At 46.2% G+C, this 22,695-nt stretch overlaps 1 protein-coding gene across 2 annotated transcripts in view; it reads right to left on the bottom strand.

Annotated features, from left to right (window-relative positions):
* The window catches only part of C5 (complement C5), a 478,994-nt gene that overhangs the window by 153,441 nt on the left and 302,858 nt on the right, over positions 1-22,695 (bottom strand). For both annotated transcript variants that reach the window (XM_069609527.1, XM_069609526.1), the window contains exon 26: positions 11,659-11,818. In XM_069609527.1, the coding sequence (XP_069465628.1) occupies positions 11,659-11,818 (160 nt within the window). The remainder of the gene's footprint in view (positions 1-11,658; positions 11,819-22,695) is intronic.

Below are 22,695 nucleotides of genomic sequence, written 5' to 3'. Positions count from 1 at the left end.
TTTCTCATTGTGTTTTGTCAAATATTTCTGTTTCTTCATTTTGAAAAACGTTTTTCTCATTCCTAACAATCCCACCCTACCCCCTCCCTCAAAATGGCCATTCATCAATGTTGTTTAATTTTTGATTGGGTGCATTTTTGAATTTTTAAAAAAATGTTAATTTTTGTTATGTATTGTGTGACTAGCCCTGATTTGAAAAAGACATAGAATGTCGAAACACGTGTAATCATATAGTGCACTATATACATGTTTACAAGAAACAAAAGGAACAATTAATAGATTACAATCAAACTTCAGACCTAAAAATAAAAACAAATGTACATGGACTAAAAACTATTGGAAAAAGATTTTTAAAAAAATCTGTCCTTTTGACTTTAAACGATTTGAGCTAAAAAAAACATTACATCTAAAATATATTTTTGTACAGTACCGATTTTCCATTGACTCATTGACTGGTAGGGTAGTGAAGGCATCATGAAGCAAGGAAACAGACAACAGATTAACTTTCTTAATGAAATGATTTTATTTCGTATGTCAGGATGGATGAAGGCCTAACTTCCCAGTGTCCTTCTGCTGAGGAAGGCCGCTGTGGAAGGCTGTAAGTCTGTCTGTACCTGTGCCTGCCTCCCTCCTCCATTCCACCTTGGAGTCGAGGAGGCTGCACTCTGTGGCACCAGCTACCAACATTATTCTGACCGTAGCCTGATGCCTTTTTAAGATGGCTGCCACCATTTCTCACCATCCAGCACCTGTTTCCAGCTGGGAGGAGTGCCTCCAACCTTGTGCTCCGATGGCCTGGATAAGCCTGTCCACACAAGGTGCCTGACTTGCCCATGCCGGGCGCTTCGCGGCACGAAATCGAGGCTGAACCTCGATTTCAATAGGAAGAACCGCCGGCAGGCGGAATCGCCGGCCAGTCCGAAGGCCATACAAAGGCCTGTTCCTGAGCCCCAGATCCCCCACTTCAACTATCCACCTAGAGGGGTGAGGGCAGGAGCCCCCCCATCCCCCCAGCCCAGCAGAGGATCCAGCTGAGGACCCATGCACGGAGCGTGCTATCGGAGCAGGGCCTGCCTGACCCTGTCCACACAAGGTGCCTGACTTGCCCATGCCGGGCGCTTCGCGGCACGAAATCGAGGCTGAACCTCGATTTCAATAGGAAGAACCGCCGGCAGGCGGAATCGCCGGCCAGTCCGAAGGCCATACAAAGGCCTGTTCCTGCGCCCCAGGTCCCCCACTTCTACTATCCACCTAGAGGGGTGAGGGCAGGAGCCTCCCAGCCCCCCAGCCCAGCAGAGGATCCAGCTGAGGACCCATGCACGGAGCGTGCTATCGGAGCACGGCCTGCCTGACCCTGTCCACTCAAGGTGCCTGGCTTGCCCATGCCGGGCGCTTCGCGGCACGAAATCGAGGCTGAACCTCGATTTCAATAGGAAGAACCGCCGGCAGGCGGAATCGCCGGCCAGTCCGAAGGCCATACAAAGGCCTGTTCCTGCGCCCCAGGTCCCCCACTTCTACTATCCACCTAGAGGGGTGAGGGCAGGAGCTCCCCCAGCCCCCCAGCCTAGCAGAGGATCCAGCTGAGGACCCATGCACGGAGCGTGCTATCGGAGCAGGGCCTGCCTGACCCTGTCCACACAAGGTGCCTGACTTGCCCATGCCGGGCGCTTCGCGGCACGAAATCGAGGCTGATCCTTGATTTCAATAGGAAGAACCGCCGGCAGGCGGAATCGCCGGCCAGTCCGAAGGCCATACAAAGGCCTGTTCCTGCGCCCCAGGTCCCCCACTTCTACTATCCACCTAGAGGGGTGAGGGCAGGAGCCCCCCCCAGGCCCCCAGCCCAGAAGAGGATCCAGCTGAGGACCCATGCACGGAGCGTGCTATCGGAGAAGGGCCTGCCTGACCCTGTCCACACAAGGTGCCTGACTTGCCCATGCTGGGCGCTTCGCGGCACGAAATCGAGGCTGAACCTCGATTTCAATAGGAAGAACCGCCGGCAGGCGGAATCGCCAGCCAGTCCGAAGGCCATACAAAGGCCTGTTCCTGCGCCCCAGGTCCCCCACTTCTACTATCCACCTAGAGGGGTGAGGGCAGGAGCCCCCACAGCCCCCCAGCCCAGCAGAGGATCCAGCTGAGGACCCATGCACGGAGCGTGCTATCGGAGCAGGGCCTGCCTGACCCTGTCCACACAAGGTGCCTGACTTGCCCATGCCGGGCGCTTCGCGGCACGAAATCGAGGCTGATCCTTGATTTCAATAGGAAGAACCGCCGGCAGGCGGAATCGCCGGCCAGTCCGAAGGCCATACAAAGGCCTGTTCCTGCGCCCCAGGTCCCCCACTTCTACTATCCACCTAGAGGGGTGAGGGCAGGAGCCCCCCCCAGGCCCCCAGCCCAGAAGAGGATCCAGCTGAGGACCCATGCACGGAGCGTGCTATCGGAGAAGGGCCTGCCTGACCCTGTCCACACAAGGTGCCTGACTTGCCCATGCTGGGCGCTTCGCGGCACGAAATCGAGGCTGAACCTCGATTTCAATAGGAAGAACCGCCGGCAGGCGGAATCGCCGTCCAGTCCGAAGGCCATACAAAGGCCTGTTCCTGCGCCCCAGGTCCCCCACTTCTACTATCCACCTAGAGGGGTGAGGGCAGGAGCCCCCCCTTCCTCCCAGCCCAGCAGAGGATCCAGCTGAGGACCCATGCACGGAGCGTGCTATCGGAGCAGGGCCTGCCTGACCCTGTCCACACAAGGTGCCTGACTTGCCCATGCCGGGCGCTGCGCGGCACGAAATCGAGGCTGAACCTCGATTTCAATAGGAAGAACCGCCGGCAGGCGGAATCGCCGGCCAGTCCGAAGGCCATACAAAGGCCTGTTCCTGCGCCCCAGGTCCCCCACTTCTACTATCCACCTAGAGGGGTGAGGGCAGGAGCGCCCCCAGCCCAGCAGAGGATCCAGCTGAGGACCCATGCACGGAGCGTGCTATCGGAGCACGGCCTGCCTGACCCTGTCCACACAAGGTGCCTGACTTGCCCATGCCGGGCGCTTCGCGGCACGAAATCGAGGCTGAACCTCGATTTCAATAGGAAGAACCGCCGGCAGGCGGAATCGCCGGCCAGTCCGAAGGCCATACAAAGGCTTGTTCCTGCGCCTGTTCGGAGCACTGTGGGCCTGGGCCAGAGATGCTGCCCCATAGATTCGGCAAGTATAGGGTCCTGAACACCCACCACCCCATCTGCAGAACTATCTTGGGCCCTGTTATATCCTATCGGCCAAGGAGACGTCACTGTTGAGCTAGTGCTATCAAGCATCTATATAACCACCAGGCCATGTGAGTAAACCATCAGCTGCAATAACCAAACACTTCATGCCCATTGTGCCAGTGTATTAGATGGAGGGTCTTTCAGTTAGTATAACACTGTCTTGCTTGACAATCACTCTGTTTTAAGTGCCATAGCGTCCCACGACGACTTTGATTTTACCTCGCCTTGGTTGCCAAAATGTACAATATATCACTCAATTTTTCTACACCCTTTCCTTTTTGCTGCCGCACTCTGCACCTGCCCGCTTACTAGCATGGCAAAGGCTTGTCCATCCATAGAGCCTAATACCTGTTCGGGTCATGAATGCCAACTGACCTCATTGTCTGTGTTGTGCCATATGGTCACTAGTAGACCACATTCATACCGTGTTGTGCCTTATGGTCACTAGTAGACCACATTCATACCGTGTTATGCCTTATGGTCCCTAGTAGACCACATTAGGCTGTGTTGTGCCCTATGGTCCCTAGTAGACCACATTTAGACTGTGTTGTGCCATATGGTCACTAGTAGAACACATTCATACCGTGTTGTGCCTTATGGTCCCCAGTAGACCGCATTTAGACTGTGTTGTGCCCTATGGTCAGTAGTAGACCACATTTAGACTGTGTTGTGCTCTATGGTCACTAGTAGACCACATTTAGACTGTGTTGTACCATATGGTCACTAGTAGACCACATTCATACCGTGTTGTGCCTTATGGTCCCTAGTAGACCACATTTAGTCTGTGTTGTGCCCTATGGTCACTAGTAGACCACATTTAGACTGTGTTGTGCCCTATGGTCACTAGTAGACCACATTTAGTCTGTGTTGTGCCCTTTGGTCACTAGTACACCTCATTTAGTCTGTGTTGTGCCCTTTGGTCACTAGTACACCTCATTTAGGCTGTGTTGTGCCCTATGGTCAGAAGAAGCTGCACTGCTATTGTTTACTGCCCAACACTGCATTTCTGCGCCATTCTCTGATAGTGGAATCGAGGCAGATTGCCATTGCCACTTTGCTATGTATTCGCTGTCCGTCCTCACCGGCTTAATTAGCACGCTACTCACATTTATGACCACACTGCACCCCTCTACATTAAAGCACATCCCCCACTATCAAACCAGCCTGCGTCATCCAACTCACACGATGGACCTCCCGCCCAAGCCCTCACACACTCCAAATAACACAGCACTAATGATACCCAACCTCAGCCTCAGACGAGATAGACTTAGAGTCCGCACTATCCCCATCCACCACCATGCCACCCCAACTCACTTACCACACAGAAACTGCAGACTTAGCTCACGCACCCCTAAAGTGCACACTCTCCACACCCGTGATAACACTTACATATGCCACAAACCCAAACACACACCTACGACACAGAACAGTAACTCCAACTCTCATTGTACTACCATACCTAAAACAGACACCCATTCCATACCCACAAAAATCTCTTGCCCATGCCCATTGATATACAAATGCGCCTTAATCAATGTACGATCACTCAATGCCCACGCATTAGAAGTAAATGACCTAATAACTACCCAAAATCTAGACTTACTCGCGATCACAGAGACTTGGCTCAACGAAGCTTCCGGCCCAGCCATTTCACTAGCCCTACCACAAGGATATGCCATCCTTAGGCAAGACAGGATAGCTAGAACAGGAGGGGGGGTAGCCATTATTCATAAAGAAACACTCTCCATCAGAACCGTACCCCACCAAGAGGAAGATAACATTGACATCCTATCAGTCAAATTAACACTCTCTCCAAATAGCAGAATAAATATTCATACCATTTACCGTCCTCCGGGCCCAACCTCTAATTTCATAGGTCAAGTCAATCCCCTCCTAGGAAACAACCTTAAAAAATCCACAAAATCACTACTCTTGGGGGACCTTAACTTAGGATTCAACGACCCTAAGGACAAAATTGCTATCTTTCTAGCCAAAGACCTCCAAGACCTAGGCTTCTCCCAAAAGAGCACCTCACCTACTCATGCTAAAGGTTGCATCCTAGACTGGATTATAGACCACAACTGTAACACAACCATCACATCCAATACGAGCCTCCCATGGACAGACCACAACCTTCTCCTATTTGACATCCCTGTCGTACTAAGCGCCAAAGTGCCTACTAAAGCACCAGCGACCTTAGCCAGAAGCGCCAAAAAACTCACTGCAGACAACATCAGCGCACTTCTCAATCTACCTTGCCTAGCGCGTCCGTTCTCCGCCGACCCCAACACCCTCGCAGAAATATTCAAAGACACCATCACTATGGCTGTCAACTCTGTTGCCCCATTGGAAAACAAAAAAGAAAAAAAATCCTTCCACTCCAATTCATGGTTCACAGAGGAACTCCAGACACTGCGCAAAGACAAACGCTTAGCCCTAAAAAACTGGCAGCATAACCCATGCGACACTACGAAAGCTAACTTTAAATCTATAGCAAAAAAATTCAAAGACGCAATCTTCCTTGCCAAATCTGAAGCCTACAACCACCGTATCTCTAATGCCAACTCCCACTCTAAAGAACTTTTCAACATATTCAAAGAGCTAACCGTACTACCTACATGCCCTGATGAGATCGTCAAAGACGAGGCTTGGTGTGAAGGCATTCAATCAGCCATGCTTACAAAAATAACCCTCCTCCAAAACAAAATATCCCACCACTTTAACACCTTACCAAAGCAAAGTGCAAATGCACAGATAAAACCTAATGTAAAAACAAGAAAAGTGCCCAAATTTGCATTTACCGAAATCTCCGAAACTGAGGTCACTGACATTCTCAGACGTCTCAAACCCTCACAATGTAAGGGTGATATATGCCCCCCTAAAGTCATCAAAGACTGCGCAGAACCACTCGCCCCTCTTCTCACAGCCTTCATCAATGCATCCTTCAAAACGGGCATAGTCCCGGACAGCCTCAAAGAGGCCTGGGTACGCCCTCTCCTAAAAAAACCCACGCTAGACCCTGCTAACCCCAATAACTACCGACCCATAACCACAGTCCCGTTCCTCCTGAAACTACTCGACAAGGCCGCCCACAAACAGATTCAATTTTACCTTGAATCGAACGCAATCCTAGGTAAACGACAATCTGGGTTCCACAAGGGACACGGAACTGAAACCGCCCTTTTAGACTTAAAAAACGAAATTACCAACATCCTAGACAAAGGCAAGCCCACCCTCCTCCTTCTCCTTGACCTTTCAGCTGCATTTGACCTGGTAGACCACACTACCCTTACCAGTCACCTGACACACGCCGCACACTTCTCTAAGGACGCAGCATCCTGGGTAACATCATTCTTAGAGGGAAGAGCGATGAAAGTGTTCTCCAACATAGCACATGCAGCACCCTCCATCATCCACTGTGGTGTGCCACAAGGTTCCTGTACCTCCCCCACGCTCTACAATCTTTTCACGAAGCCACTATTTGATAAACTAGATTCGCTGGGAATCACCTACACAAACTACGCCGACGACACGCAGGTTCTCCTCCCCCTGACAGGGAATTATCACCAAGACGCCTCTACCCTTCAGCAAATCTACTCTACCATACAAGCATGGATGGCTACTAACGGCCGCTGCTTGAACGGGGACAAGACTGAAATCCTCATTCTAGGACAGAAATCTACCCTCTCCAACCTCAACCCACTGTACACCAACTTCAATATAGATAATTGTATCATCCCAGTCCTATCCTCAGTCAAAACACTGGGGGTTCACATAGACGCAACACTATCCATGGACAAACAAGTCAGCGCCATAGTCTCGGCCGCAGCACTGAGTACTAAACTCATTAATGCAATAAAACCTTTCCTAACCAATGAGGGCTGCCTCTCCATCGCCCGAGCAACTATAGGAGCTAAACTAGACTATTGAAATGCGCTCCTAGCAGGCACCTCCCAAAAAAACCTATCTAGGCTCCAAACAACCCAAAACAACGCCCTCAGAGCAGCCCTTAGCATACCAAAAAGAGAACACATCACACAAGCCAGAAAGGCAGCTCACTGGCTCCCAGTCAAAGACCGGATATCCTTCAAAATTCTCACAACCACCCATAAATGCATCAACCTCACAGCTCCCTTTTACCTATCTGACACGATAGGTAAATATCAATCCACAAGACCAAGAAGAGCTCAATACACAAACCAACTAGCAATACCTCGCATCAACAGAACCAAAGCAGGAGGCATAGGCTTCCCCTTCCTGGCACCTAAGCTCTGGAATTCCCTACCTACGGACCTCAGAGCTGATGCTTCTCTCTTCTTCTTCCGAAAAAAGCTCAAAACTACCCTTTTCAACTAACCCCATTCTCACGTGTCTTTATGCTGATCTTGCATGTCTGTAAAAAAAAGTATATCTCGTCCAATGTAACCGCACGGACATGAATTGTATGTAACCAAGTATAAGCAACATTGTAACTAGCGCCACGATGCCTTCGGTCTGATGTGCGCTTAACAAATGTGAATAAATAAATAAATAAAGCCTGCTTCCAGGACCTCCCCACAGCTGGCAGGCAAAGCCATCTCATTCCAACGGGGAAAGCCGCTAGGAAAGGCTGTAAGCCTGTCTGTGCCGGCCTCCCACCTCCATTCCACTTAGGAGTACAGCTCCAAGATATCTCAGGGTTCCCTTCCCCAAGATCAACACAGTTCCAAATGTTTCAAGGCTCTTGGGTTTCACCTATATTACACAGTTCCAACGGGTACTCCTTTTGTCTCATATCAAACACATGCTTGCTTTCACTTCAGTACTTACATCACAGAGCTTTTGTCTTGGCTCTCTCCCAGGTTGGGCTAATCAGTCTAGGTGCAGTTGTTGGACCACACGGTCCACCCAGCACAGGTCACGCAACTGATAACCCATGACACTTTGTGATGCTCTTAATCCTTCTTGATTCACACTGGCTTTCCACGTAGCACCAGTGCCAGCACTTAATATTTGCTGAGTTTTCTTTTTGACAACTGTGGGACTCAATCATCACTTATATGTTGACAGTCTTTTGGCTCTGCCACAACTTGCACTTCACCATTTGTATCTTGGCAGTCTTTTGGCTTTGTCACAACTTGCATTCAACTTGCTCCTCTGAATTCATTAACTTGTATTTCATAATGGCTTTTAATTTAGTTCATAACTGTTTATAACAACTTTCACTTTGTTTCTTAATGCTTGCAACAAACTTCACTCCTTTCAACATAGTACATTATTTCTTTTCCAGTTGTGCAACAAATTCCACATGATTTCCATATATTTTCTTTAGTTCAGTTTTCAATATTGGTCTTTGCATTTTTCCCAGTACTTGGTATCTTTTTCATGAATCATTATTTCTTCAAAATCGCTTAGCAATCTATTCACAGTTCCTTTGGTTTCATTCGGGTTCCAAACTCTCCTGTCATGTGCCTTCCGCCCATTGCGTAAACATTAACTTTCTTACATTCGCCCCAGAGCACCCCAGTATGAGTATCCTCTCTCTCGTACTTGCCGGAGCTGCTCTGCTTGGTCGGGCGTTCTTGCGCTGTTCTCTGTTCAACTCTCTCCTCCCAGGTAGTCGCTGGGAGACACAGTGAGCAGCGCTTGCTTCCGGAGAACCTAATCAGGAGTTTTTAGTATTCCCCAGCTCCAGCTGGGACCATGTATCACTAACCAGTGTTGGGGCTTTGGACCTCTCACAGCCCGCTCGGGTCATGTCACATTTCTTCCTCCCTAGGGCAAACGCATCATCCTCTCCACCGATCCTGCTTTGCTGGGGACATGCCTGATCCTTTATAGGCATTTTCCTCCTCTCAGTACTAAAGAGGTGAAACTGACTTGAAGTGTGCATTGCTCCTAGTCGCCTCTTCCTCGTCCCAGTGTTAAAGGGATTTACTTTAAGGTCCTGGTGGCTGTATGGAAGAGGTATAGACTGACAAAGACCCATGAAGGAAGGGGGAGGGGAGGATTCGTTCTTATGGGGAACAGGGGGTACCATGTCCTCTCCCCACTCCCCAAAGTCCCTCCATCCAGGTGATCCTCCCTCGCATATCCACCCCCAGGGTAAACGTGATGGCCTTTGCCTGGCCACCTGAGAGGAAGATACAAGGTGAGTAGATGGGAGGATTCCCTCAAGTTCCTCACAGTAGTGGTATTCAAACTATTTCATGCCACGTGCCCCACCACCCCCCTTTGCGTATAAATGTTGTTGCTGAGCCACCCCTGTTGTAGAAATATTGCTGCTGGGCCCCCTAAATGACATTTCTGCTTATATGTTCGATTAAAAGCCGTCACTGTACTCCCTTTTGGAAGAGCCTTGCTTCCTTCCTGGACAACCTTTTGGTCCCTGCATGGGGGCAAGACCCACAGTTTGAAAACCACTGTGTTAGGGGGACGCCATGGGCTCTCCTTTCCATTGTTGTTTAAGGGGTCAGTTGTGGAGTCCCTGCACCAGCTGATTACATGCAGGTTATAAAGGGAAGCTCCTTCCTGACTAACACGCCTAATTCCTTCACAACTATGTTTCGGATTGATAGCTCAGGGGCAATGCACTTGCATTGGAAACAAAACGACGTGGGTCATCACAGGTTCGATCCCCGGGTCTGTGCATAGAAAGCTCTGGGTATAAATAACCAATTATAATTATAAACTATGATGTGCATTTCATCTGCCAAGGAAAAAAAGAAACACTTGACTAACACAACAGGAAGAGAAAGAAAAATAAATCAAATAACAAATAAACAAGATACATAGACAATAATAAAATAATACAAATGTTTAACAAATGAAATTGTTAATCATATAAAGACAGAAAAGGAGACAACATAGAGTGTAACAATGCTGGTTTTGCATGTACTGTTTTTCTGAGTAATTTGTTTTGGTCAAACTGTTTTGGTGTTTTGGCTTTAAACCTAAATGCTATGATTTCATTTTAAACTTTGAATGATTGCTGGCAGAGCAACCAATTTTCCAACTATTCTGATGAACATGGAAGTGGGCCCAGGGGCTCCCTTTGACTAAGAGCACCAGCTGAGAGATTCCATGCTATGTTGTATCCTTCTCCGGGCAAAGTAGTGCAGCGCAAGGACCACAAGTTCCCTAACAGCCTAATATCACTTTATAATGGAGGCTAGAATTGCCTAGACCACTGATATCATCTTAGTGTTCTTTTTAATGTCCCTTTTCCTTGATTGTTTAAAGATTTAACGTTGGGATATGAGATATGATAGATTATTTATAACGCGCTTAATACCCACAGGTTTCTAAACGCAGACCTGGGGATCGAGCCTGTGTTAAACCGTGTCATCTTGCTTCCCAGGTGAGCACGTTGCTCCTGAGCTATCCCACCGAATGTTTGTTTATGGTATGACATAAAAACCCAATTTGCAGGATGATGGTACCATCGGCAACGCCAATCCTCAGTACTGCCTCCTATCTCAGTACGGTAATGCCCCCTCCCTTTTGCCCACCAACGTTGTTCCGGGGTGGGAGCTATGTTAAGGAAGTGATTTAGTCAGGATCTGGAAAAAATAAAAGGAAGCCAATATCACCTCCAAGCTGAAAGGGAATTCAATAACTGAGCCTCAACCTCCCTGAGGACCCGCCACATTAACTTTACTCACAGGGGCCATCAGCACAGAAAAGGCATGAGTACAGCCGCAGGGTCGATGCCCTCACACACCACCGCCCACCTTTCAATCATGGGCTGCCCTCACTGCCCATTCAAGCGGGTGTTGGGAGAGAGGCATGGCAGGGCATAGCTGGAAGTCATCAAATTCAAATTCTTACTAGTACAGTGGTGAAAAGGGGATACTGCTCTGTTAAGGGACACACTAAAAAATGCACCACAACCATTGTTTTCACCTGTGCTCATAGCAAGAACTTAACAGGTACAGGATCTTAAAGAGAAGATGTTTTAGGGAATGTTTTTAGGAAAACAAAGGGTAAGAGGTGGAATCACAATGAAAGGGGACATTATTCTGCAGAATCGATGGATCCATCCATGTTTCCAGTTAGTGAAAAGACACTCGACCTTACTAAAGAATGTTGGCACTGGTGCAAGTACAATTGTGCACTGTGTTAGCACCAGACAAGATACTGCCATAATGTGAACAGTGTATTCTTTCAATCCATGTTTGCAAGAGGGCAATGTTTACCCTAGTGGGAATCGTGATCTGTACCAGCACTAGGGCAATTTTTGTAGCAGTGCAATTTTTCCACAATAAGGCTCTTCTCTCTTGTCATTTAACTAAGTGTGATGGGGCCGCTAAGATCAAAAGGACCTAGAAGATATGTGTAAATTCAAAACATGAGGTCTTTGGGCTTCCCAGACAAGCCTGCCACTGCTGTCTCATGGAACTCAGGTTCTCTTCCCTCCGCTCACCTGTAATTTAACAGGAAAGTAGCTTGATGTCTCCTTGAAGGACCCGTCCCTCTGCTGACCGTTCTCAATCAGCCAGCTCAGCGTGTTGCACATGGCCATCTGGTCGAGGGGGACATACGCTTGAACCTGTCCCTGAATTCTTACTGCAAATGCTGTCAACCTGCAAAGAAAGTCCCAGAGACAAGGGAAAATGATAACTTCAGTAATTTTGAATGGAGCGAGTTGTTGAAATAAACAGTACAGTGTGCAAGAGGAAGACCTTGAGACATTGTTAATTAATTAAATATGTGATGTCATCAGTGATGTCATCTTTGATGTCCTGGGTGTTAGTCTTAACAGTGCATGGTGGCGGCAGGATTTATGGTTGCTTAGTTTACTATAAGTGGCAAATTTCTGAGATTTTATTGGTTTTACTTGTAACCATAACGTCCCTTTAACAAAGTTTTTTCATAGAATTTCATAGGTTTTTATTAGGGCAACTTAACCATAAGGTCCCTTTAACAAAGTTTTTTTAGCGAATTTCATGGGTTTTTATTAGTGCAACTTAACCATAAGGTCCCTTTAATAATATATATTATTCTCTGAAGATGCCTGTGTGTTGGGCACTGAGCATGTACACTGCCCTCTTTGCCCTGAAACCGTGGTTCCCCTTTCAGCCCCTCTTCTTCTATAATTCAACAGGTGTGTGCTAAGGGGGAGGGAACATTTTCTCCATAAACTCGACTGCAGCCATTTTACCCTCACATTCATCTACTGGGGATGCACGAATGAGGACATATGCTTCATGGTTACACATACATTAATGTTAGGGTGAGTGTGATGAAAAATGAAATGAGCACGGAACCCAGCATGCAGTATGCACTTTGCAGTTCAAGCCTACAATCATTTTATTACAGACAGATTTGTGAATGATAAAGATCTGTGGTCATTCATATGTTTCCAAAATGCTTGTAGTTTTTATGCAAAACAGACAAGAGCCCTCACTGGTTATATTTGTTCCCATAAGCTTTACCACAGGAGTATCTTGAAAGAGTATAATGGTGTCTCATTGATATGGTTATTCTAGGTTTTGATAATGTGGTTTTCTTCGTAACGGAGGTGGAAAGTGTTTATGGGAACAATATATACGTTAAATGATCATTAGAACCAAATGTTGCAAAATTTGAAAAGAACCAGTTTCCAATGTTAGCATGTTAGTGTCTGACAACAAAGTCCTCTAGAGCCTTGCAGTGTCTGCCTGAACACCAGCACTCCTCCCAGCAGAGCCTGCCTATCCACACGCCCTCCATTCCCCTGTGCAGGCTACGCACCACCGGGGTGATGGTGACAGCCGCCCAGAACCCACACAATGACAATTCACGTCTCCAAATACCAGGGCAGACCCTGCTGCAGGAGCTGTCTCCGTCACTGTAGCCCTCGTTCTCCTTTTAACCATAAAGGTATGCAGCACTGCGCCTCCTACAAGATGTGTGTGTTTTTTCTCTTTCTGCACTGTTGTCAGGAATGGCTGGGTTTGCTCTATGAAATGGGAATCAATCAATGTGCCAGGAGAGCAGGGGGGATTAAGAGTACGAGTTGTAGGGGTTCTGCAGAAACTACCTCTCCACCACATGGAACCCTGATAAGAACAATCACTTTGAACTGCAGCTCTGGGCAACTCTGCCTGTTCATCACCTTAAATAACAGGGCTAAAGAATTGTGCAATGGCACATTTTAAATTCAATTACTTGAACCAATGCTTTAAAGGCATGACTTTTAGTTGGGCACAGTGATCGAAGTGAGTGGGAACGGTCGGGAGCGGTGTTCCACTACTTTTATTTTTTTCTGTTTAGCATTCCTCTACTTTTTATGACCATGTTCACCATTCTTCATAGAGGATTTGTCCATTCATGTCCCTGTGCAAGTGTACAGTTGTAATAGGAGCCTTGGTTACTAGTCACTTAGATCATTGCAATGCCCCGGCAGCAACACCTTCTCACATGATGCACTTGCTTCCCCCTGCCCTCTCCCCTGCCTAAGACCACAGTTCCACTACTTTTTTCAGTACACTTCTACCACTGGTGGGGCATATCATTTTTCAAATTACCTTGATTAGCATTTTGCTGCCAAAGTTATGAAATTCCCTATGTATGACCGCCCCCCCCCCCCCCCCGCCACCCCACCCTACTTAATTGTATTCCTATTTTGTGTTGGCAGCCACTGTCAAAGTGTCGTCACACTTTCCTGCTGGTGGCCTGTTCTGGTCTCGATTTTGAATATCTGGTCACCTTGTGTGTAGAGCCCCGGCCTGGCTCCCCACTCTTAGCCCCTACTTTCCAAAAGTGAGTGAGGCTCCTCACCTCGCATCTGCCACCACAAATGATTAATGAAACACAATAAGGTTCTCTTTCTTTGTCGCTATGTCTCTCCCTTTCTCTCCCGCTCTCTCTCACTACAAATATAAAGGGCAAATTAAGAGATAAGTAAATCTTGGGCCAAACCAAGGCCTGAAGTAGGATAAGAAAACCCATTAAGAGAGGACACTCAAGTTGAAGTTCAAGTCCCATTTAACGGAAAGGACTGATAAAGAAGAATTCACAAATTAAGCATATCTGTAATAATATCTATAAGAAGAACAATGTGCTAAGCACCGATATATGAACTCTTGGATGTTTGCACCAAATAAGTACTACAATCACAATAAACTAGAAGTCAAACAGGCGTTTCGTCAACCTAATTCTTTTTTCCATTTCCACCGTTTTGCCAGTGATAGCATCAGCCCAATGTTTTGTATCGAGCTGTTAGGTAAGATTTTCATACTGGTGATATATCTTCCTGACCTGTGTCAATCCCAGATCATTTTGCTAAAAACTTGGGGATTATTTCTCCTTGTCCCCAGGTGAGTGGGAATCTTTTCCCCCTGTCACCTAGTGTTTTATTCTTTTTATGGGTGACCTTTTTATGTCTCTCCATAGTGTACGGTTGGAGTTCTAGTTTTCTATACCTTTTTAGGCTTAGGCTGGGTTGCCCTGTTAACTTGTCTTTAATGTACTTGGGTGAACTCTTGTTCCCAAGTAGTAAAGAAGGATTTCCATCCCCTTTACATCTTGTAGAAGCGATCCAGCACACCCCACTGTATGTGTAGTGCTGGGGGGAGACAATGTATTCCCTTTCTTACTTACCTGTAACAGTTTTGCTACAATTGCAAGTTTACTTGAATGGCTGGTGGCAGTGGTTTGCCCTTAGTGACTTTTTATTCTATTACTCGCAGCATGTTAAATCAGCCTCAGTAATGCACAGAAGGACCACCATTTTGCTAAAATGGCAGGCTCCATTTTTCCGCCATTCCTCATTTGCTTGTCGCTTCTGAGGTCTTCCCGTGCCATTCTAGGTGGGAGCGACCTCAGTCATAGTTTTGTCTTTGGCAGGAATCATTTGTATTCCCTGCCCAGGCTCCAGAGTGTCTGAGAAGGCAGGAAGCGAGGGAGGAGTCAATACTCAGCAGCCCTTTCTCTTCCACCTTTCCTGAAAAGAACCAACTCCCAGTGGTGGGCTGGCTATCCTGATTGGACAACTAGACCACCCCTTTCTGTAAAATGCAGGGGGACATTGCAGAGGTTGTGCTGTAGTTCCTGTTAAATGCTCCGAACCTGGAAGCTGCTGCCAAGTCGGCCACTGGTGCTGAAACCAAAGAGGAAGATGAAGAAAAAATGGCTGTAGCAATTCCCAGCGGCCGGATAGACTGCTGTGTAACCGAAGCCTGCTATAACCCTTCCTTCCAATCGACTTGGGGCCCCGAATGCGATGACTTCCACCCTGAGGAAGGTGAGATCTACCAGTCTCAAGAACACCTGTATTTTGAGCCGCCATCCCACGACGTGTTGGGACCTTGCTAGACTACAATACCCAAATATCCTGGGACCTCGAGCCATTTGGCAGTGCACAGTCTTCTGAATTTTGAATCTCGCTGGAACTTTTGTAACATCCTGCTGGACCTCTAGAGACTTAATTTGAATTCTTGAAGTCCCCTCACCAGATTGCTGGACCTGATAAGTGATGAGAATCCGACCAGCGATATTCAATCTTCTCCTGGCTCCTGAAAAAGGGCATCAAAACCACATAGCCGCAACCAGCCTCCAAGAAACTCTTGCCTCAAGTCTTCCCGTTGATTCCTGCTGCAAATTCCCTTCCAGTGCCCTATCTTCAGTCACGATGACAAGGAATTCAAGAACCAGGTTTTCGGCTGCTGATCCTGAAAATGTCCAGCTGTAAACTCCTCTTCTTTGCTGAAGTACTATTTGAGCTTGGGTATTACTTACCTTAAGCCTTGTGTGATTCCTGTGAAGCTTTGGGGTTGATTTGTAGAGTGTCTTTTCTGAAGTTCATGGACCCTTTCTGCAACTCTGAAATAAAGTACTTATTTGTTTGTAGAGACTTCCTTAGACACTCTGACTGTTCAGCATTCTGTGTCTACATTTACCCTGCCAGGAGCTGGCCTCTAGATCACCCCCCGTTCTGCCACTGCGGAGACTCATGCTTCAAGATTAGGAAAGGACTTACCAGGTCAGGCCTTTGCCTTGAACTGTATCAAGTGTTGAACATTTTTTACTGATGTATGAGTTGTATTGGTAACTGTCCCTCTGAAATATGAAGTTACAAAAGTTCTTACTTACCTCAGAATGTGTTCTGCCATTCCTAAAAGTATCTAGGGTTACTTTACTTACCTGTGATTTAGATCCTCCTCTTCTCAAAGGTAATACTGTTGGCTTCACTGGGTTATTTCTTTCAAGAGAATAAGTGTATAGGTTCACCAACTGGGTGTTGCTTCCCCTGACTTGCTTTATAGCCTTTCTAGAATAAATCTGCCTTGGGTTTTACCTACCCTGAATAGCTGCATGCCATTTAGAATAAATGTACTGTGGATTTTTATGGCCTAGGTCTGATTTGTGCCATCCTAATATAGTGTACAGAGGTATTGCTTACCTTTGTCTGTGTTCCACTGACCTGAAAAGCAACTGTAATCATTTATTACAACATTAAGTATTGAGTTGCTTTTTTATAATTGTGTTTATATATAATGTGATGTTACTTATTTACCCAAGATTCAATTTGGCCTACTTGTATTTAATTAAACAATTTATTTTTACAATACATACTGTTTCAGTGTTTTTCTTTGGCCCATATGCATGCTACAATTTCTTTGGAGCAAGCTACAGGCCTCCCTCCCTCCTAAGATAAGCCTGGCTGCTCTGTCCATGCTACCACATTCTCAGGTGGTACAGCCTTATAATAAGAGGAGCTTATGTACTGCCTGAGATGTATGGTTTTAGGAAGCCCTTAGATGGACTTTAGAAAAATTGTCTTAACATGAGTTGTTTGGTCCTTGCAATGCAGTCCATCTGGCTGGAATGTAGCCAGCTCTAAGCAGACAGGGTTCTCAAAAGTTATCCCTGACTGTTACTGCCACTATCCATCTGCATGGACGGGGACCTAGCCCAAGGAGCTCACCTAGGCAGCGTTGGTCACAGGACACAGAGAAATCACTGGACAAGGCAAAATATAACTCGACATACAGACCCTCGCCACTAGGCAGAACTGCAAGCCGACTAAAGCTAATGACCCCAAGCGCCAGAATCTACACAGCCATAGACTGGAGAGCAACCTATGGGTGGAGGGGAGATCCAGGGACTGGACACAGATATTCGTGTCCATCGTCTTCACCATCCTACGCTGTAGCGATTTGCACATATGCTGCATGCTGAAAGAGAGATGCTATTAAGCTATTGGGATAGCTTGGCGAGTTAGTCGCTCGATACTGAGATCTGAGAGTCTGGTAGGCCACAGATATTATTTTGAAAATGGACTGGGGGTGTGAAAGGTATTTTGGAGCAATACATTACCCAGTAAAACGTTTACTGTTCACAAAATGTAGATTGAATCTTTTACCACTTGCAAGTTGGATGGCAAAAAGGGATACAAGTTATACTGACAACTGCGCCATGTCTAACAATTGTAAGGAAACTATCCATCACTTTTTATATATTTGTCCTATATATGATAACCTAAGAAGGACATTTTAGTACCACTTGTAACAAATAGACGTTTTAATCCTAACACTACTACAGTCCTTTTTAAAACATCTATTTATCTTAAAATGATTTGTATATTTGTAGCATTTTTAGTGCTTGGCAAAGTAGAGAGATCCGGATGAACTTAGTAATGTAACAAGCGAGATACTGAATTTCAGTCTGATATTGGTTGCATTTTTGTGATGTAATATGTAAGTATGTAATTTGTATCTGTATTTCTATGATGTCACAACAGTTTTATGGTATATTGCTATCCGAATAAAGCTTGCTTTGATTTGAAACCAGACAGCCCTTCAGGGAGCATGGCAATGAGTGCCATTGACCTAGGTAATATTGACACTTGGTATTAACAATGCAATACAATGCCCAAAACTCCAGCACAAAAGGCTATATCAAAAACAAGTTAATATATTACTATTAATATAACTGTTTTAATATCTTGCCAGTTTTCAGTGGCCCTGCTCGAGTCATCAGAGAAATTCTCACTTTGGCCCAATATGACCTGAGTTACAAAACTTTGGGCTCATTGCAAGGTGGGCGGCGCGGGGTAAAATGCGGAAGTATTACTGTATACTTCAGCATTACCGCACTGCCCAACTATAACTTTGGTGGAAAGTAGCAGGATTCACCTACAGCTATGAGCCGGAGATAAATTGCCAGCTATCTGCTAAATGTCGGTGGAATTATCACAGCCGCTTGCTGGCGGTCTATTACCGCCACTGTAATTCTGCCAAAAATCCCCCATGGAGTCGAATGGACTCCAATTAATGGGGACTAACACCGGCCACCGCCACATATAATCCAGCAGTAATACCGCCGGACCAAGTGGCGGTAACAGTAATACAGTCTAGTGGTATCTCAGCAGGCTTACCACCGAGATACCACATAAACTTATTAATGAGCCCAAAATGAGCCCCATTTATTTTGCAAACATCACCATGCATCTCAAATGCGATTGGCCCGCTGATGAGAACAAGTGATTTATTGTCAGCAGTGCCCACATTGAATGTGCCAATCACTTCTTTTTGATATTGGTAATAAATTAATGACATTAGTTAGGACGTGGAATTGTGTAGGTCATTGAATGTTCAGATTTGAAAGGAGGTCCAGGGTAAATATGCACAGTGTGGTGGGTACGATCCCCGAGCTCTTAATTAAATCGGTACTTCCTAAATGATCAACAACATGGAAAAACCTCCACACCCAGGGCTGCAGTAGACCTGAACTCAACTGGTTCAGTCTAGCATGATATGATAGGTTATTTATAACACTCTTAATACCCAGAGGTTTCTAAGCGCGGACCCGGGCATCGAACCTGTGTTGCTCCGTGTCGCCTTGCTTCCAAGGCAAGCGCGTTGCCCCCCGAGCTATCCTCCTGGGTCTAGCAGACTCTGATAATGTGCTTGGACTTCCTGGTGCTTCTACTGTCCCCTTGTTGCCACCTGCATACAGATCTGCGTTGCTTCACAGCTATGTGCTCCCTTTATAAATCCCATGCGGACACACATACATTGTCAGGCCCAGTGGGTTGCCTCTACCCCTCGGTTCTCTTAGGATCTCTTCATCTCACCGCCTGGAGGATTTCAGGTCAAGACGGGCTCTTGAGCGATTTAGATATGGACCCACTGAAATCCCAGTACATAAACAGTGTTCCTTGGTGTATGGCAAGGAACCTGGATCAAAAGGCCTCTGCTGAAGTCACTGTGGCCAACATTTTTAGGAAACATCCACAGTCACCTTCCTAACAATCGTTTAATGTTTATACGTAGGCTGTCGCAGTTCCGCACATCATGGTAGAGCTCCAGGCCTCAGTTGTGTATCCCATTGTGCGACCCTTGTTACCAGGTATTTATTTTAAGAACCCCCAAACTCCTCCCCTATGGTAGGGTAGAATTCCATTGTTTGGGTTCTTTTTCCGAAACCTTGTGAGTACCGTAAACATTTTACTGGCTTTTTTGGATCCATGACCTGTTTTTTTTAATGCTTTGGCTAGACTACAGTTGTGGTCCTTTTCATTGCATTAGTGGCCAAATTACCATATAATGAAGCCATTTAGCCACCAAAGTAATTTTCTAAGTCCAGCCCCCCCATCCATTCTCTTTCATGGCCTTTCTTTTTTGAGTGAATCACCAGGCAAGGCCAAAATGAGAGCTTTCCTGACAAGGGCTCATCGTGAGCACACAAAGGTACCCTTGTTTCTGGTTTGTCCAGTGAAAACTGACTTATGGTCTCTCAGACGTCCAAATAAATATCCTGAGTGGGAATACCAGTGTGTTTGGGCGTTTTCCTGGCTCACTTTGATTGGATGGACCCAGCATCTTTGTCTGCTGCATGGATGGTGACTGGTGGACTGGCTTAACCAGTCCCTGTGTGAATATGTTTATCCATTGAAGTCTACGCCATTCAACAGATCCGTTCCTGAACTCACCTGAAAATGATTGAAGAGATGGGCTGCTGCGGAGGGTTCTGGTGTGCTCATTGGCTGTGCTCCTGGTCCTTTCTCCTCCGCATACCTGCTTCAATGCGCTGTAGTAGTAGCCTTTTGTTGGCCCCTTCCATTGCTTCATGCACTCTTTGAGGCTGAATTGTCTGACCGTCCTGGCTAGACTCTCCCTTTCCTGAAGCTCCCTATTGCTCGAGTTTCTGCCTTATTAGCGCTGAGCCCTTACCTGCTGCGCTGGCCTGGAACCCAAGTGGCCACTTGTTATTGTACCTCTGCTCTTTGTGGGACATCTTGGGTTACCTCCACCTGTTGTCCACATCATGGCGCCATCTCCTGCTGGCTCGGATGAACCTTGGTACTCCCCCAAATGGCCTTGTCACCCTTATTGTGCCCTCTATAGTGTGCCACATTAGGCTGCAGTGCCACCTGAGTCACTGTTCACCTTCTTTAGTGTCATCCTCACAGGGCTCACCTTGTTAGGGTCCTGCTTGAAAATGGGGATCGAGCCAAACTGACCGGAGACTCCAGACACTATCTAGCCATAACCATTCCTGGACCGCATCCACTACAGCCAGCACTGTAGCCTCCCAAGTCTTTAGACCCAGATTCTGCTTTTTGGTCACTCCACTCAGGGTCTCGTTCTCTGAGTACATGGGGGTTTCTCTGTCTCCGGCACACCACCATCAGTGGCGTAACACAAAATGTGGGGGCCCCCCTGCGAGACCTCCCAATGGGGGCCCCCTAAACTCCGCCCCAACATAGGTATGCCCCGCCCACCAGTTTAGACCATGCCCACCACGATATGCTCCGCCCATACACATTTGCTCCACTCGTATATTTACGAGCCATTCGTCCCACTCATACCTTGACGAGCATCTGCACTCAAGTACACTGTTCTCACTCTTATTTCGTAAACATTGCTACCAATTAATGTACAATGTATTGTATTTAATATATAGCACAGTCAGTATATACTGCAAAACATATATTATCCTACGACACATACAAACTAAGCAAATATATATAAAGAAGTGATAAAGATAACAAGCTCCAAATCAGAGTATAGTGATGGAAGTCAAATATTATCAAATATGTTTCTGCTTGTCAGTAACACAATATAGTCACTATCCCAAATCAAGTAATGGAAATTTGGAATTGCAGGTATCCAAAAATAAAACAATCTTAATGACATATGTATATTCACATATACATACAAAGAAAAGGCATGTGTGCATGTCAATAGACAGTGTATTAACATCAGTGGGAAACAAAAAAGGCAATTGAGCAAATGTTTTCCCTGGGACTTGCAGTACCGAAATGAAACATTTCATCTTTATTTCTTTGCCATTTTTCATCAAGTTATATAGTGCAGTGGTGAAGTGTCTGGCCTACAAACCTGACAACTGTGGTGTGATCACTAAGGTCGGATTTAATTCATGAATTCAAAGAGGACATTCAATAGCTGGGGGGGACTGAGTACACCACCTGAATAAAGTGGGTGGACTCCGTCCCCCATAGTGGTTTTTAAAACTTTAAATGGTGTGCATGTTTTAAACTTCAAGAACCAATACAAATGTTTTCCCTGGGACTTGCAGAACCGAAATAAAACATTTCACCTTTAGTTGTTTGTCATTTTTCATCAAGTTATAAAGTGCAGTGGTGAAGTGTCTGGCCTACAAACATAATTAACAAAACTGATTAAGTGCGTGCAGCATGTCCTTTGCAATGATTTGCAAAACGTTTTTTTGGGGGGTGACGTTTCCCCCTGTAAAATGTTTTTGTGAATCAGGGCAGGGCAGCAGGCCCATAATATTTTACACTCTCAACCAATAAAAAGCACCATTTCCAACAGGCTTACGTTACACATGTATAGTAGACATGGTTGTCCCTTAACTCAATGTACAGTCATAATTTACTACCACACGTAGGAGTAGCTTTTGCATGGCACCTGTAACAGGCTAATTTCAAATGACGCTCTCAATAGCACGACGCAGACTGCCTTTGTGACCACGTTTGTCTCCACCGCCTGCTCAACCGCATATGAGGTATTTTCTGGGTGGTGTGGAAAAATGCATGCGACTATGTGCTATTTGTAGCTCCCTGCCCCTTTTTAACTGCCTCGGTCAGAAAATACTCCTCGGTCACTGCGTGCAATCAGTAACGACGGCCTTCATGTGGGCATATGGCGCCAATATTGCACCCATCCTTACAGGGATTCCTGATGGATTATCAAAGGCAGTGAGAATTCCGTAGGCATTCAAGCCTCTCCACATTCACCAAAATAGATGGGATATACATGCTGTTGCTTGAGGAAACCCAAAGAGCGTATTTTCCACTCTTATCCCATCAGAGAAAGCTTAAACAAAATGGCTCTGATCATCGAAAATGCACCGAAAATGTGTACCCGCGTTTTTTTACTGATCCCTGCAATTTTAAAGCACTATTGAGAATGTTAATTTAAAATGAGGCTATACATCCTTACCTTTGCCAACCATAGCCATGAAGTCCGTGAATATTGTTGCGGGT

The sequence above is a fragment of the Ambystoma mexicanum genome, chromosome 8, assembly GCF_040938575.1.
Source record: "Ambystoma mexicanum isolate Mex_15411 chromosome 8, UKY_AmexF1_1, whole genome shotgun sequence".
Taxonomy (NCBI): domain Eukaryota; kingdom Metazoa; phylum Chordata; class Amphibia; order Caudata; family Ambystomatidae; genus Ambystoma; species Ambystoma mexicanum.
The sequence above is the reverse complement of the archived record's forward strand: the minus strand, read 5'-3'. Positions and strand labels throughout refer to the sequence as shown.